This window comes from Carcharhinus amblyrhynchos, chromosome 3 (genome assembly GCF_965287045.1).
Source record: "Carcharhinus amblyrhynchos chromosome 3, sCarAmb.v2.hapA, whole genome shotgun sequence".
Lineage (NCBI taxonomy): Eukaryota > Metazoa > Chordata > Chondrichthyes > Carcharhiniformes > Carcharhinidae > Carcharhinus > Carcharhinus amblyrhynchos.
In genome coordinates this window covers 74,783,661-74,802,142 of record NC_137326.1, presented here as the reverse complement: position 1 = coordinate 74,802,142, position 18,482 = coordinate 74,783,661, and the positions used below count along the sequence as shown (strand labels likewise).

The 18,482-nt window shown below is 43.3% G+C and overlaps 2 protein-coding genes across 5 annotated transcripts in view; both read right to left on the bottom strand.

Annotated features, from left to right (window-relative positions):
* LOC145340853 (LIM and senescent cell antigen-like-containing domain protein 2) overlaps positions 1-2,853 on the bottom strand; it is a 98,478-nt gene extending 95,625 nt beyond the window's left edge. Inside the window, exons 1-2 of one of the 2 annotated variants that reach the window (XM_080185309.1) lie at positions 2,762-2,853; positions 2,389-2,454 (exon numbers count right to left, since the gene is read on the bottom strand). In XM_080185309.1, coding sequence (XP_080041435.1) covers positions 2,389-2,399 — 11 coding nt within the window. In that variant the 5' untranslated portion in view covers positions 2,400-2,454; positions 2,762-2,853. Of the gene's footprint in view, positions 1-2,388 lie in introns of both variants that reach the window. The other variant, XM_080185308.1, reaches the window with a different exon arrangement.
* Positions 2,854-8,235: 5,382 nt separating this feature from the next.
* The window catches only part of wdr33 (WD repeat domain 33), a 101,978-nt gene continuing 91,731 nt past the window's right edge, over positions 8,236-18,482 (bottom strand). For all 3 annotated transcript variants that reach the window (XM_080185305.1, XM_080185307.1, XM_080185306.1), the window contains 3 exons: positions 10,788-10,957; positions 10,017-10,178; positions 8,236-8,774 (listed from right to left, as the gene is read on the bottom strand). In XM_080185305.1, coding sequence (XP_080041431.1) covers positions 8,551-8,774; positions 10,017-10,178; positions 10,788-10,957 — 556 coding nt within the window. In that variant the 3' untranslated portion in view covers positions 8,236-8,550. The remainder of the gene's footprint in view (positions 8,775-10,016; positions 10,179-10,787; positions 10,958-18,482) is intronic.

Sequence of the window (18,482 nt, the reverse complement as noted above, 5' to 3'; positions counted from 1 at the left end):
TGACACACACAGCCCACCACGCTCACACTGACACACACAGCCCACCACGCTCACACTGACACACACAGCCCACCACGCTCACACTGACACACACAGCCCACCACGCTCACACTGACACACACAGCCCACCACGCTCACACTGACACACACAGCCCACCACGCTCACACTGACACACACAGCCCACCACGCTCACACTGACACACACAGCCCACCACGCTCACACTGACACACACAGCCCACCACGCTCACACTGACACACACAGCCCACCACGCTCACACTGACACACACAGCCCACCACACTCACACTGACACACACAGCCCACCACACTGACACACTCACACACACAGCCCACCACACTGACACACTCACAATAACACTGACACACACTCTCACAGTCCATCACAGTAACAGTGACATACACTCACACTGACACACACACAGCCCATCACACTAACACACACAGCCCATCACACTAACACCGACACACACACAATCCATCACACTAACACTGACGCACACACAATCCATCACACTAACACTGACGCACACACAATCCATCACACTAACACTGACGCACACACAGTCCATCACACTAACACTGACGCACACACAGCCCATCACACTAACACTGACGCACAACAGCCCATCACACTAACACTGGCACACACAGCCCATCACACTAACACTGGCACACACAGCCCATCACACTAACACTGACACACACACACACAGTCCTTCACAGTAACAGTGACATACACTCACACTGACACACAGCCCTTCACACTCACACTGACACACACAGCCCTTCACACTAACACTGACACACTCACAATAACACTGACACACACTGTCACAGCCCATCACAGTAACATACACTCACAAACACACACCGCCCACCACACTCACACTGACACACTCACAATAACACTGACACACACTCTCACAGTCCATCACAGTAACAGTGACATACACTCACACTGACACACACAGCCCACCACACTAACACTGACACACACACAGCCCATCACACTAACACACACACAGCCCATCACACTAACACTGACACACACACAGTCCATCACACTAACACTGACACACACACAATCCATCACACTAACATTGACACACACACAATCCATCACACTAACACTGACACACAACAGCCCATCACACTAACACTGACACACACAGCCCATCACACTAACACTGGCACACACACAGCCCATCACACTAACACTGGCACACACACAGCCCATCACACTAACACTGACACACACACAGTCCATCACACTAACACTGACACACACACAGTCCATCACACTAACACTGACACACACACAGTCCATCACACTAACACTGACACACACACAGCCCATCACACTAACACTGGCACACACACAGCCCATCACACTAACACTGACACACACACAGCCCATCACACTAACACTGGCACACACACAGCCCATCACACTAACACTGGCACACACACAGCCCATCACACTAACACTGACACACACACAGCCCATCACACTAACACTGGCACACACACAGCCCATCACACTAACACTGGCACACACACAACCCATCACACTAACACTGACACACAACAGCCCATCACACTAACACTGACACACACACAGCCCATCACACTAACACTGACACACACAGCCCATCACACTAACACTGGCACACACAGCCCATCACACTAACACTGGCACACAGTCCATCACACTAACACTGGCACACACAATGACACACAAAGTCCATCAGACTAACACTGACACACAGTCCATCAGACTAACACTGACACACAGTCCATCAGACTAACACTGACATACACACACTGACACACACAGCCCATCACAGTAACACTGGCACACAACAGCCCATCACACTAACACTGGCACACACAGCCCATCACACTAACACTGGCACACACAGTCCATCACACTAACACTGGCACACAGTCCATCACAGTAAGTGACATACACTCACAATGACACACAAAGTCCATCAGACTAACACTGACACACAGTCCATCACACTAACACTGACATACACACACTGACACACACAGCCCACCACATTAATACTGACACACACAGTCCATCACACTAACAGTGACACACGCTCACACTAACATTGACACATACAGTCCCTGTGTGACTCTCGCTCAGAAACAAACCCCGATTAGAGCAACTTTGACCTCCAAGTTTTTTCCAGTACTCCCATACCCCAGTCCCCGTTTTCTGTTTCAATCTTTGCCTCATTCTGATACCCCACACCCTGGCCCCAGCCACTGTCTGCCCCTCTGCCTCGCTCACATCCCCCTCCTCCTCACTCCCTCAATGTGCCTCCTCCGGGAATAGGGACCCCGTTCCTCACCTTCCCGTCATGTTCCTCGCAGCGACTCTCCCTCCGCTCGCTGGCCCCTTACAGACTGCCAAGGTTCTGCAAAGATGCAAAGAGAGAGAGTTTCAGCCCAAAAAAGGAGGGAGCTGGGCGGCAGAGTCGGCTTTTGGCAACATCACGAGACGGCTCGCAGTCTGGGATTGGAATGGTTCTAATGTGGGAAACAGCCCAGGCTCCTGAAGCAAAAGAGACTTGTCTCCCTCTCCTGGGACATTAATCACCCGTCAGTAGCGGCACTCTGCATCATAGTACTGGGCTAATACTGGATCACATATTCCAACAAGACAACTTCAAACTGAGCTCGAAACTCACACCGTGAGGAGCATGTTCCATTTGGTCTCAGTACCTTTAGGCTCATGACAAAGAAATCAGCCCTGCCTTCCTCCCCACCGCACTGTTTGAGCTGGACACATCATATGGACATTAACAGTGCTGGGCTTTGCGGCAATAATCTGCCCCCACCTCAGGACCACTTGTCTAGAGTTCATGCTACTGTAGGCTCTTGTTTTCCTTAGCAGTGGTTAAATAAGAATACCGACTGTTTTGACCAGAGGATTGTAAACAAAAGTACTCTTATCCCGTAAGATACCTGTCAACACAACCCAGCAGCAAAAAATTAGGAGCAGGCAAAATTTTGGAGGGTGGGGGCGAAGGGAATATTAGCGGGGAGGGGCTCTTTCAATGAGGATTCCCTTTGGATTTGGAGGAAGTATCATTGGAGTGAAGGCCATTCTCTGTTGATGGAAAGGCTTCGCATACAGACTCTTAACTATCCTGCACTGCACCCAACATTATTTTGAGATTATCTATGTTCTCCACTCCTCCAGGGGGTGAGTTGGGTCGGAGGGGGCTGGGGGTTGAAGTAGTGCAATTTTACAAAACTCATTGCCTTAAAGGGTGGTGCAAGAGGATTTGATCAACGATTTCAAAAGGATATTGGGGAGACACTTCTTGCAGAGTTATAGGAATAGAATGGAGGGAATGGATTGCTCTTTACAGAGCTGATATGGGCCAAATGGCCTCCTTCTAAAGACACTGATTCTAATGTCTTAACCTTAATCAATCCCTCAGGATGGAGATTAACTGACTTCTACACTAACAATGAGTGCTCAGGTTACTGAAGAGTCCAATATGTGACTCTACAAGTTTCTGTCACAGATAGGGCAGAGAACGGTTACAGGACTGGGCAGGTGGGTTGCCTGGGTTGTCAAGCATTCTTTTCACCATTGACACTTGGCTTCAGCTTGCTCTCGACGATGAAACGTGAGGTGTTCAGCTCCTTCCCAGATGCTTTTCCTTCACTTTGGGTGGTCTTGGGCCAGGGATTCCCACGTGTTGGTGGGAATGTTGCACTTTTTCAAAGAGGCTTTGAGGATATCCTTGAAGAGTTTCCTCTGCCCTCTTGGGGCTCGCTCGCTGTGTTGAAGCTCTGAGTAGAGTCCTTGTTTCAGGAGTCTCGTATCAGGCACGTGGACAATGTGGTCCAGCCACCAGAGCTGGTCAAATGTGGCCAATGCTTCAATGTTGGGGATGATGATGGTGACCTGAGCAAAAACATTGATTCAAACTCTGGCCTTTAAGCCAGTTCCACCATTAATTAGCCCATGGCTCATTTATATATTTACTGGCCTTTGCTCCATGTCCCTCATTAACAATCTATTTCTGACTTAAATTTCAATTGATCCTAACAGGCACCCCCTCCCCCCCTCATATCCACAGCCTTTGGGATGGAGGAAGGTCCTGATTTCCATTAGTCTTATGCACAAAGTGCTTTCTAATTTCACTCCTAAATTCTGAGCAGGAGAAAATTTGTTTTTGTGGGAGAGGAGATGGTACTTCTCATTCACAGACTTGACTCTAGGGATTTAGCAACGTGAAATCATCAGACTTTGCTCCATTTAACATGAGCCATAGACAAAAATACTGGAAGAGCCAAAGGCCCTCATGCAGCCACGCTGATTGAACAGACTAAGGAGGAGATATGGTAATTAAGTCATGGTTAAATGAGATGATGTATATCTGGCAGCAAGGGCATGCTCATCAGAACTCAATCTCACTGAATTGGTCATGTGGTCTGAATTGAGGAGTCCTGCAGAACAAACGCAGAACCAACTGAACACAGGAACCTGCAACAAAAGACATTCCAAATAAAGATCTAAAGACGATCTGAAAGCCAACTTCAGAGTTTGCAAGCTGGATTCCAATACAAATGGTGAAATTTCAAGTGATTTTGATATTTAGGGAAAAATATCTTCAGGACAAGCAAAAGTAGCACAAAGTCAATGCCTCCACCCATCCCTCTAGTACTGACTTTATATGCAGTATCTGCAATTGGCTATCCAATCGAGATTTGGCCTAATGTCACACACACACTAGACAGCATCAACTGAAATTATCAATTGGTTTTTCTTTTCGAACTACAATGGAAGAATCCATTAATGGTTAGATGATACCAAGCTCAAGTTCAGGATGATTGTCAACGTGCCATGTTGGTTTATCCGGACTGCACTTTTCATCAATGTAAAAACAAGTGTTGCACCTTGTGTGACCCCAATGTAGCCTTGGAGCATAACTCGGTGTGCCACACCCCCAAATTTACAGATCTATCAGATATAAAAACATGATCAACTAAACTGTCAAACACTTGTTAAATTAGCAAATATTGAATCAATTAATTCTTAAAATCAAAAAGTACAAATCAGTGAGACACAAGAATCTGAGCTTTTTAAGTCACCAACTACATTATACTCAGCACCTATCCAATTGCTCAAATCATTTCCATCCATTAATTCCCACCCAGATGAAAATAGCATGAATGAATCTTACACATCAACATTGGGTAACTGATATGAAAAGCAAATTCTGCCACATAAGCCCCCATTCAGTTAGGAGCCCATAGAAATTGAGTGCTGCTGGGATTTCCTGCTCATGTAAAACAATTTTTGCAAATTGAGCAGCATTTGAAGCTTTTATTCTGCTCCTGTGGGACAACACACCAATGGCCATACATGAGGGACAAATAGGAATATACCAGGTAGCTTCACCTCCTACAGAATGATTTAGATTGAGATAGGCATAGACATCACAGAGGCTGTAGTTTTTACTACATTTCTGCCTAACTCAAAGGATACAGCAATGAAGTGGAATGAAAACGTACAAATAACTGCTGCAGAAAACTAAAAAGGCTTCATATTTTCCAATGGTTTATACCGTGAGTCATAAACTCCAACATTTGTCAGTTGGCAAATTTGCAATAAAGTTGAAGGTTGTTGACAGTTCCACTAGTTGTGAAGGATAATGCCAAACTTGGGATGATGCCCTAGTCATACATATATGAAACTACCTATGCTGCTTGTTGTGAAAATACCACAAGATCATTTTTTTTCATTTTAAAAAATAAGCATTTGTTTCAGCTATTTGTTGAAGATTGAATGGTACACTTACTTTTCTTGGCAGCTATCCAGGGAGGTGCATGCATTGAAAATTACTTCTCTGAAGGAGAGAAGGTCCAACTGCAAAACTTGGGCTGGAGGCATGGACGACAGACACTGTTTGTAAGCTTACAAGGAATTCTGGTGCCACCACATTTACATATTTCGGATGCAAAGGATCTCAGAACCAAATAATCAGATTCAGTTGTGAACCACCTCAGGTTGTTAATGCACAGGAACAAAAAGAGTTTCTTGCTCTGAAAATTAAACCACAAGCACTAGATGCTATACTCCGAGTGTAATTTGAGAAGGCCTAAAGAAAATGAATACTGTTGACATATTTTTCTGTCAATTTATGAGTATAACACAATGCAACCTTTGAGGCAGAATTTCCAGTTCAGTTCTGGCATTGAAATGCTAACTCAGGCTGTCTCTTTCAACTGACCCAAATAGTTCATTGGCCCTTATTACAGTCACACTGGGACTTTTGGTACGTTTTATCCACAGAAAGAATTTGGCAGAGTACTTAGTTTCCAATTTTGGTTTTTTAATGCAAAGTGGGTTCACATAATTTTTAAAAATATTTTCAACAAGGTACTGAAGACATAAAGGACAAATGTCACTTGGCTTAGATATAAATAATGATGTTTGCTTTAGCTTGTCTCCAAAATTGAGTTAACAGCTCTGACTGATTAGGTTGAAACGTCCTTGGTTTCATGTGCTTGAGGGTCTTCCCTTACGCATGTGAACACAATAGTAAAACCAGAGGCACACATAAAACGTCACTCAAGTTTTAAACTTAAGGCTACAAGGACAAGCTTTAACCCATACTCAGATAGAGAATGCAGGGAAGGTAATTAGGATTTCTTTTAAATCACGTTATGGAGAAGTGTTGTATCTTCATTATTTTTCGATAACTATGTGCTTAGTGACCTAATCAAATCTAATCACTTTGCTCTGTATGTTCACTTACTGTGAAATAAAGCACCTTCATGATTCCTCTCTGGCCTTGTTTTACCAAGTGGTTACTGAATTTGTCTTCAAAGTTTGGAAAGGCATGTGGAGACAGGTAAAATATTTTAGTATTTGGTTCAAATCACAACATTACACCGTCATGCTGATATCAGGCAATATAGGCACATCTTAAACACAAAATGGGAATGACTCGCACCTATGAGCCCAAAAGAATATTGCGGTTAAAACTCTAAAAATTTAGCCATCACTTTTAGTTCTTACCCATCAAACCACCTAAGATCTTACTCTGAAGTAAAAAGGCTCTTGTTTCTATCTTGCTTTCGAGGGTAGTGTTCAGAAGTGATCAGCAAAATGAGAGGTTAAGTGAATGAAGGGGAGCTGGGTTGAGCTAGTTGGTGACATTATATACAGGGTATGTGAAATTAGAATGATCTGCAGAAGATTCAGTTTATCTTTATTACAAAGTAGATTGTTCTTTATGTTACCTGTGTCAACAAAGCACAGGGATCTATTGGTCAAGTCATCAAAGATTAGCATGCCAAGTGAGCACAATGATAAATGTGTGTACTGGGCAAATTTGTGCAAGGAAGTCAGTGAAATGTGGGCCACAGGAGATAGAACCAACTGACATTACAGATAATTAGTGAGCTGGCACTTTCTCGATCTCTCTCTCTACACTTTCTGAAATTCCTCTTGTATTGCCAGTAAATACCTGCATTGTTCTTACCACTTGCATTCATCAAGTTCTGGTAGCATCTGATTCGTGATGTTTCCACAGGCCCTTAATTACATTTGTATTAAAAAAAACTCTGTAGCTGCCTTTGTATTGTTAATGCCCATAGCAGCCCCTGGAGTGTCTGTTTGCCTTTGCTCGCACTTGCAGCGAAAAGTATATTAGCACCACTCATACTTCTCATTTTGTTACTGGCCTCCATATCGCATTCTCTTCCCCTCTCAAGCTTCAGTGGTGTATCTCTGCTGCACCCATTTCGATCTAGTTCTGTGCCTGTGACCGTACTGCCCATAGCTGGATTACAGATACCTTAACTTGTGTATATGAAATGTTTTGAATTATTTGTATCTTTGCTGCCAGTATGTATCTCTGAAATATCCCAACTTGTGTGGTAACTTGGCTAAGAACTTGAGTGCAGAATCTAGGCTTATACCTCAATATAGTAATGAAAGGTTCTGTGATAAGTACAAGTCCTAGATGACACTAGACAAAGACCCTGTTTGTATGTAGTGTCTGTACGGTGCCTATCAATACTTGCTTTTAACACATCTGTTCCATTGGAGTCAGCGTCAAATTTCACTACCGCGAGCCCTTAGTTTTGAATCAAGCAAAGACTTCACAAGACAATCAACAGGTGTGTGATGTGATATGCGGCAAAATAAAAACAGGCCAGTTTCCATGTCTTTTTGTTAAATTTTGCACAAATTATATTGTGTAGTCATACAAAATGACACTTGAGACAAACTGTACACGGAGTCAGAGCCGCTCTGTTCTGACACATATCACTGTGTGTGGCAATGCTCCGGAGCCCACAACACTAAAACTGCTGGAGTTTAACAACAAACACTGCTGCCAACTGTACAAAAATGAAAAAGGAACGATGGCTGCTTCTGAGGCCAGATCCGCTCACTGGCCACACGCACAAGTTCCAGTTGAAAGACTGTACATGTCACTGGGTATCAGGGGTAAAAACTATTCTCTCAGCTGCTGCTCCACTCATCTTCCCCTGCTGCCTCTGGAGGAACCTCGGCGCGGCACCGGACCTGAACCCTTGCCACTCCTTCCCCAGTTGGGCCCGCCTCTGGCTCCACCCCGTGGAGGGGGTCCTGCGGGGCCACTGAATCCATCATCTCGGTGGAAACCGTCGTGTCGATCTCCCTCATGTGAATTGGAACGGCCGGACTTGGGCATGCGTGGTGATGAGGCTGGCCCACTTCGGCCTGTAAAAGAATCCATTAAAAAACAGCTCATTTCAAATCCTACTCCTCTCGCTGATATCCTATGCAGAATATTTTATAATAAATCCCTCTGCAGCAGTGACAAAACAGTCGACACAAACATCCTATTTTGCTGCTAGTTCACCACTGAAAGGACATAGCATAAGGAACCTGCTTGTCTTAGAGGATAACAAATCACCTCAATTTGAGTGAAAGACAAATGCGTGATTAATCCCTTCAAGACGCCAAGCTGGGGTACTTTGCTCAAACACCAACAAACTTCAAACATCATTAATGAAGTTCTGATTGCCTCGGCACTGATTTACACAAGGGAAGTGGCAAGCACTTGGCCGCGCTGCTCCCTATGTCTTTGTGCAGCAACAGGGTGGTTCCGATAGCAACCTCTCTGCCACGGGATTACTCCATTGCAAGCATGGCACAGACTGGCGAGAGCTGCCCTTCCAAAGTTAACCCTGTGCCGGCAAAGGGTGTTGCCACTGAAAAGCAGCTTTGATTACTCAGATGTCCTGTCACTGTCTGGCTGCTGGTGCAGCCTTGGATGGACACACACACACACAGGCAGAAACTTACTTGGACCTCTGTCCTCAGCCAGGGAGCCAAGTGCACCCAAGTTTCTTTGATCAGGTGTTCCTGGCCCTTCATTCTATAGTCACTTGCGGGGTAGAAGTGACACAGTGTCCATGCTATGGAGTGATGCAGGTCTCCCTCTGCTGCCTGGAGATTGGCCATGAAGGGATGAGTGGTTCTGGCAAGAATCATCTGCATAGTGACTGCAGCCAGTCTCACCTTCCAACCAGACAAGTATATGATAAATTGGAGGAACTGAAACTTCACAGTAAAGGCCTCTTGTAAATCAGCTAACCACATTTTATATTCTGACTATGGGCCACTCAAACTTTACAGAGCCAAATAAAAAGAGAATTTAAAATGTTTGGCATAAAACAAACATAAATTATATTTTAGCTCAGGCAGCTGAAAATGCCACAGCCAGATTACAGATTGAGTTTCATATAAATAACCCCAAAACTAGCTATAGCTTCTTCCAGGGAGGAGCAGATATCAACATATACAATATACTTGTATATTGATATCATTGCATACATGGTGGCCTGAGCGCACACACTGGCTCGACACACAATTCCCCCCAGCAACCCTACCACTGGGACTCTGCTTCACTATTTAGGCAATATTTGATTATGGATGTTGATGATCCTCAGAACAAACCTTGTTCTCTACTGGCATCATGGATTTCACCTCGATCTCCTCGGCCTCCCCAGCCATCCCGGTGACCTCCTGGAGACAATGGCCTTTTCTCTGACTTACGGCCACCTTCAAAGCGAGGGAATTCATCATGGCCAGGGAGAGGAAGGAGACCCCCTCGCCCGCCTGCAAAATCAAAAATGAAACAACTCAACAATTTGGAATCAATCCTGTCATTTTGGGTTGTCACCATGCAGTATCATAGGTGCCTTCCGTGATTAAAGACACTTACAGGGAGATAGAGAGAAATATGTGGGGGGCTGAACATCAAAATCAGAGTTAGAAGCTTTCAGAAATAAGATTGACAATTATCTGTAAGGGAAGATTATTGAGGGTTATGGAACTAATTTGGATAGAACAGCTGAAATGCACAATCCAAAAAAATGGCACGCTAGGCTTGAGGGGACAAATGGTCAGCCCATGCTTTTATGTTCTAGTTGCAAGCTGGGGTACCATTGGAAAGCCTATAAGCACATTCAGCTGTCAACGGGTCAATGTTTTTGAGGGGGTGTGCTGTAAATTGGATGGCAATTAAATCTGTATTCGTGTACTTTGCATCACCTTCCACCAATAGTGTCTCTCACTGTTGAGATATAATTGGGACTGACTGTGCCAGTAACCACTTTATGTGTTTGAAGTGCTTTTTAATTTGGCCACACATATTATTTATATATGGTTCAATGCCTACCCAATAAACTACCAATATAAATATAGTACGCCGACAGTCAGCTATACCTCGCATTGTTCCACGGCCCCGACCTCTCCCTCCTGGATCACGGCCCCTTGCATTCTCCTCTGATTGGTCAAACTCCTCATCGCCCATGAACTCATCCATGTTCACGAAAGCATCTCTCCCTCGTGGACCACGACCATCATGCCGTGATCCCCCTCGAACGGGCCGGAACCTGGACAGAGAATATTTGGAAGTTCACTCACAGCTATTGCAGTCTCATGGGCCTAACTGACCATAACATTTCTACATCTCATGAAGAATAGTGACCATATAGTAGTCTGAGACATTTCAGAAATGCAGGTCCAACTGCCATAAATTATAATGTTCATATTACACATAGCCTGATCCTTCACCAGAAATAAGCTCCAGGGATCCTTTCCAGGCCCCAGTAAGCTGCGTACAACACTCTCAGCAATATTCTGAACACCAGTACTGATGTTCTGCTCACATAAACTCAATTTCAGTATGAACATGTCAAATAACAAAAATCATGTTATCCCAGCACTACAATCCATTGCTTCAGTACAGCACATGAGCTCCGTCATCTGTCGTCCCTCAGTTGCAGCTCACTGGGACATCAACTATTCAGCCAAACAAAATGCTTTACTTCACCCTTATAAACTAATGACTTAGATTAATAGATGCCCTTTATCTGATCATAGAGAATGCAATGGTTTATCATCAAAGTGATCCTCTTGCAAAGGGAGCTTAAATATCCACACCCATGATTTTCTGAGATAAAATTTGAGTTAGTGTAGTTTACGATTGCCCTAGAAGACTGTTAATCAAAACACCACAACAATCTGAAGACAATCTGAAACAACAGACTTTATAAAAAATAAATCAACACTGAATTATAAACTTGAATAGATGACATTCTGCACACAGAACAAGGATTCTAGCTCCAAAGAAGTCATACTGGACTCAAAATGTTAACTCCGTTTTTCTCTCTCTACACGTGCTGCCAGATTTGCTGCATTTCCCCAGCACTTTGTTTTTATTGCAGATTTCCAACATCTGCAGTATTTCGCTTTTTAGGCATTTGTTTAGAGGTTGAAAATAAGGTGGTCATCTTAAGGATGGGTAATTCAGGGGAGCTCAAAAATAACCTTAAAACATGAGTCCATTATTGCAGTACAAAGAACAAGGAACAAAATCAGCCTGGGAAACAGGCCCTTCGGCCCAACGAGCCCACGCTGCCATCTCAACACCACCTCACTACCCATGACCCCTATCTAATGTTTTATGGCCATCCAGATTGAGGGAAAACTGATTTAGGGACAATTTATTCCTGCCAATCAGCCTAACAGCACATCTTTGGGGTGTGGGAGGAAACCGGAGCACCCGGAGAAAACCCACGCAAGCACGGGGAGAATGCGCAAACTCCCACAGACACCGGCCCAAATCCATGTGTCTGCACAGCCATCAGCGATAGTCACTGAACTGTCGTCTTGCCCAGTATCTTGTCCAGTTTAGGCACACACTAATGACATGAAGCACTAGGCCAATCTCGAACAACCAAGAGCAGCCCCAGTACGACCCATCGCGTGTATGCCCCTCGTTGGACACGAGGTGGACCGACTTAAAACCTGTGAATGAAAAGAGAAAAACATTATCATACTATACCCATTTACATTTCTAGGCACACCCCAATGCTAATGACCCTTATTTAAAGGTTCTCCTATATCCACCCATCTCCAACTCAGTCATGTGCCTAAGTTACTCTTAAAGGACTCTAGCGTGTTTGCCTCCACCACCTTACTTGGCAGAGCATTCCATACCCCCACTACCCTCTGTGTGAAAAACCTCCCTTTAATATCTGTGTAGGACAAGAGATCTTTAATCCTGTCAAATCCTTTGAGATTAGTCAATCAAATTGACTGTCCAGCTAATGAGGAAGGTGCTATGAAGATATACATACAGAAGGAAGAAACAAGTTAACCAATTTTACACCTGTTGACAGGCCAAGGGTTCAATCCATTGGTATACTGTCTTTGTTGCAGCTCCTCCATTTGGGTGCGAACAGTTGCATTAAGTGAAGGCTAAAGGAAAACATTTCATTCAACTTGTGTAAAGAAATTTTAATACTGACCCCAAACCCAAAAATGGGCTTAAAAGACCAGTGTTTGCTTACCTTTGCCCATGAAACAGCCCTCACACAATCATTGTAATTAATTATACAGTCCTTATACCTGATGAGCATAACTGGCAACTGAGGTTGAATAACACTACATGGAAAGTGGCCCAACAACAGATTACAGCGTGTATAGCATACTCATCAACACCCATTTCAAGCAGCAGCTGCCCAGTACAAATTCCCAAAATTGATAGCAGCAAAGGTGCGATTATCTATGCATAACTATAGTTGTCAGTATTCTCACAGGACATCACCTGTACATAGGTACTAGTACAGCCTTGCAGATGGCAACAGCAAAAGCTTATAAAACAGACAGAAGAACCATGAAAAGAAATTTGCAAGGGTATCAAATACAAATTGCTTTTTTACAATATTGGGAATAAAGGTGATCAGGAACCAAATGGGTCCTGTGAAAACTGAGAATGGTGATGTTGCCAATGAAAAGAAGGAAATGGCAGACATGTTGAATAATTACTTTGTGTCAGTATTTACAATAGAGAAAGAGGTCAATATGACATCTTGAGGAAAACTATGATTGAATAAGGGACACAGACTCACTAAAACTAAGGTTAATAAAATTACAGACAAGAGAAGCTAATATAGAGTGACAAATGCCCAGGAACAGATGGTTCCAATCCCAAGATTTTAAAGGAAGTTGGTGAGAAAATTGGCAATATGGAAATGTTCTAAAGTTCTTTCAGAATGTAAAAATGAATGTTGTTCTGCTATTTAAGAAAGGTGAGAAGAGGAATCCAGAATAACTGACCAGTTAGTTTAATATGTGTTTCCTGTTTCTCAACACTTGGAAATTTTTCAGCAGATCAGAGAGCCAGCGTGGATTTGTAAAGAGTAGGTGATGCTTGATAAACTCCAGTGATTTTTTTTTCAAGGTAACTAAAGTAGTGGATAAGGGAATACCAATGAATGGTATATATATACATGGACTTCCAGAATGAATTTGATAAAGTCCTTCATAAGAGGCAGCTGACTGATGGTGATGTCCATGGAATTAGTGGTAAATTATTGACCTGGTTAGGAAATAGATTGAGTGGCAGGAGACAGAGTGTGGGGATAAATGGGCAGAATATGACCAGTGGTATTCCACAAGGTTCATCAGTTCCAATACCTCTATGTGGCTCAGTATCAACATTTTGTTTGGCACCAGTCCTGTGAGGTGCTTTGCTATGTTTTATTCCATTAGAGGTGCTATGTAAATACGAGCTACCTTGTTTGGATACATTAGAAGGTAGAACTATGAAAGGAGGAGGAGGAGTTACAGACTCCTACTAATTATCAAAAACACTTCATGTGCAGAGTATCTGGTATACTTACCTACACAACAACAATGAACGCACTTTACAAGTAGTACATGGGTTGTGAAGCACTTTGCATATTCAGAGAACATGAGAAGACAGATTATTTCTTCACTGGTCTCCTGCGGAGTTGCACTCTTCCGAGGATCGTGGCCAGTTAATCATCAGAAACAGCCTCCAGAAACTGATATTTCCCATTCCTGGGCTTTTACTGTGTTGAGTGTTGTTTGGGGTACCTCTGCTTTAGCCCTTTGAACACTGACTCCCTCTTGCAGCTCAATGTCAGATAACAAATAATGAAGCCAGATTGAAGTTTGGATATTTCTTCAAGATGGTGAATAAAACAGATGGAAACCATTACTGGTGACTCAAAGAAAGGTTCTTAGCCTGACCTGTGCATCAATGTCTGTACTTCATTTATACATACTGACCTGGTTAACCAAATCAGAGTTAACTGTCAAGGCCAAAAAACACAGCTTTGGAGTGGCTGATGTATTTTACCAAGGTTATTATGAGTTGAACACTAAAAACTAGAGTAGGCAAAAGGGAATTCCATCCTTAAATCACCTTGTCCCACGTCAAGAAACAAGTGCAGACAATCTCCAAGTTGTTGAGCAAGATGGCCAACTAATTGCATCATTATTGTTCCACGAACAGACTGAATCCATAAAATGAAGCTAAATTTGGGACAGATTGTACCAAGTTTTGCTGTCTTCATGAGTGTGTCAGACATGGGCACTGGTGCTGTACTGAATCAAGTTAAGGATTTTCGGTAGGATTGTTTGATTATTTACTTGAGTTATAGATCATACTGTCATGGGAAATGGCATATTTAACAAATGATGAAAAATGCCCCATCCGGGCATTCCAAAAGTTATGGCATATTTCTACATAACATTTACCATATGGACTGCCCTTCGTTTGAGGAAACTTGGCATGGTACAAAAACACGTCAAAATCTAGTTAATGGATAAATTTGACATTAGAACTCCAAGATCTCATTCTGATAGATCTTGGCGCTTTGACGTAGAATTCATCCATCAATGAAACAACCCAACTTTCAAAATCCTCAAGTTCACAAAATCCAAACAAAGACAATAAATACAGTATGAACGAGTTCCCGGGTTTTGAGAACTGGTTTGTCAGAGTGCAGGAGCTGTATTTGAGAACAGGTCGCAGTTTTGACATTGCTGAAAAGGGAAAGTATCTTTAATGTAGGTATTTTGATGATAAAACTAAGTCATGAGTGAATGCATCGGTTGAAATAATTGCTGTAATCAAAATCAAATAGGCTGCTCCTTTTGATCAATAAAGGGTCAATTGGACAACAGCTCAAACAAAGGATGCACACATCAAAGGCCACAGACCAGCACAAACACTTTTCTGAGTTTGTAGATTAAGATTGTCAAAAATTTATCCTTTCAGACTGACCTTCAAAACAAGGCCCGGTGGTTATTAGCCTTGGGATGAGAAAACAGAACGATTCTCTGTAGGTGATTCCTAAAATGTCAATTCAGTCAGCTCCCTGAGGAATGTCTACTATTTCTTTCTGAGAAGTATTTTGATCTCAAGGGTGGGAAAGATTCTGTCTGGCTGACTTGTTTGCTCAAGTTTTGAGAGTTGGCTCTACACGAATGTATTTGAATTGATTCAAGGTGTTGCTTATACTGCTGCTTCTGTCCATAAACCTGCTTGCAGGTTTATTCTGTTACTAAAAGCATCTGGTATGGCCAATACTAGCCTTTGGAAACAATGCAAGATAGAGTGGAATACCTAATACGATCCAATAGCAATAAAAGAGTTCATTGTTCACCTCAGTTAAGCTATCCCAGGAAGAAGGGACTTTCAGTGAACCTTCTATGGAAAACACAAATACAAAATGTCTGGATAGAGTTTGAATTGAAACTACACATTTCCAAATGGTCTTGAATAAATGGATTCAGCCATATACTGACCTGATGTACTGCTGGGCTCTATCCAGCTGGCAGCAGTGCCTGATGGATTGTCGCCCATTCCCAACTTCCAAAGAGAGTGGTTCCAGGGATATTACAATTGGCTGATATTTAAAACCTGATTTTCAAATCTATACAAAAACACTGGGAATCTTCAAACTGATCACATGGATCAAAACCTGGTCCCCATCTGCCTCGAGATGGGTGTAGTTGATCTCAATATCTCTGCTCAAATTCATTCCCAGGTTGTTTGAAAACCTGTTCAAATCTACCAAAGGAATTTTACAACTCATTCCTTCACAGTAAAACCAAGCTGGAGTCATGAATGCAAATTATCTCAAGTAAAGGGTAAACCAGACCACCTCTTGGCAGATTCTATCTTTGTGCCTTCACGCAGCTTTTAAGAAATTAATTTAGTGGATGTGGGTGTCAGTGGCGAGGCCAGCATTTATTGCCCATCCCCAATTGCCCTGGAGAAGGTGACATTGAGCAGCCTTTTCGAACTGCCGCAATCCAAATACAGATACACCCACTGTGCTAAAGAGGAAGTTCTAGGATTTTGACCCAGCGACAGTGAAGGAACAACCAATATATTCAAAATCAGGATGGTGAATGACTTGGAACTCCAGGTGTTGGGGGCGTTCCCAGATATCTGCTGTCCTTTGTCCTTCTGGATGGTAGTGATCATTGGTTTGGAACAGCTGCTTAAGGAACCCTGAGTTCCTGCAGTGCATCTTGTAGATGGTAGGCACTGCTGTCATTATTCGTTGGTGGTGGAGGATTGTTTGTTGAAAGGGTGATGGACACTCTCAGAGGCCAAGATGGTTCATCCACTCAGCATTTCTGCCTGAAGATTGTTGCGAATGCTTCAACCCTGTCTTTTGCACTGCTAATCTCTTCCATCATAGGAGGTGGGGATATTTGTGGAGCCTCCTCCTCCAGTGACTTGTTTAATTGTCTACCACCTTTCACTAGCAGGACTGCAGAGCTGAGATCTGATCCATTGGTTGTGGAATTGTTTAACACTGTCTATTACTTGCTGCTTGTGCTGTTTGGCATGCAAGTATTCCTTCATTATAGCTTCACCAGGTTGATGCCTCATTTTTAGGTGTGCCTGGTGTTGCTCCTGACATGCCCTCCTGCACTCTTCATTGGTGGTGATGGCAGAGTGGGGAATATGCCAGATTATCAGGTTACAGATTGGTTAAGTACAATTCTGCTGCTATTAATGGCTCACAACGCCTCATGGAGGCTCAGTGTTGAGTTGCTAGATCTGATCAAATTCTATTCTTTTTGGCAAGGTGGTAGTGCCACACAACACAATGGAGTATCCTCAATATGAAGATGGGATGAGCTACACCTATGACGGTTCTCCACCAGGATTGTGCATTGGTAATTTATAATGATACTATCATGGACAGATGTTTCTATTGCAGGCAGGTTGGCGAGGATGAGGTTAAGTATGTTTTACCCTCTTATTGGTCCCTCATCATCGGCCGCAGATCCAGCTTAGCAGCTACGTCCTTTAAGACCCAGCTAGCTCAGTCTGTGGTGCTGTTATTGAGCCACTCTTGGTGATGGCCACTGAGGTCTCCCACCTCAGTGCTTCCTCCAAGTGGTGTTCAATATGGAGGAGTACTGATTCCTCTGCTAAGGAAGGACAGTACATGATTATCAGCAGCAGATTTCCTTGTCCATGTGTGACTTAGTGCCATGAGATTTCATGAAATTCAGAGTTGGTATTGATAACGCCTAGGACAATTCCCTCAACGACTGCATACTACTGTACTCCTCCATATTGAACACCATTTGGAGGAAGCACTGAGGTGGGGGTCTTCAGTGTCCACCACCAAGAGTGGCTCAATAACACCACCCAGACTGAGCTAGCCAGGTAACGTAGCTGCTAAGCTGGGTCTGCGGCAGGTGATAATGGACCAGTAAGAGGGAAAAATATACTTCTGCTCGTAATAGTGGTAACTGGAATATTATCCACAAGTTATGATTCTGAGAGTATGATTATGTTAGACTGCTGCTTGATTAGTCTGTAAAACGTCCTAATTTTGGCACAAATCCCTAGATGTTAGTAAGGAGGACTTTGCAGGATCGACATGGCCAAGGTTACCATTGCCATTTCCAGTGCCTGTCCCGTGTCACTCCTTTTTGGTTTCTTTGCATTTGTAGCTAGGCCATTTAAGAGTCAACCATGTTGTTGTGGGTCTGGATGACAGGTTTTCTCCCCTTAACAACATTAGTGAACCAGAAGAGTTTTTTATGTCAATCAACAATAGTTTCATG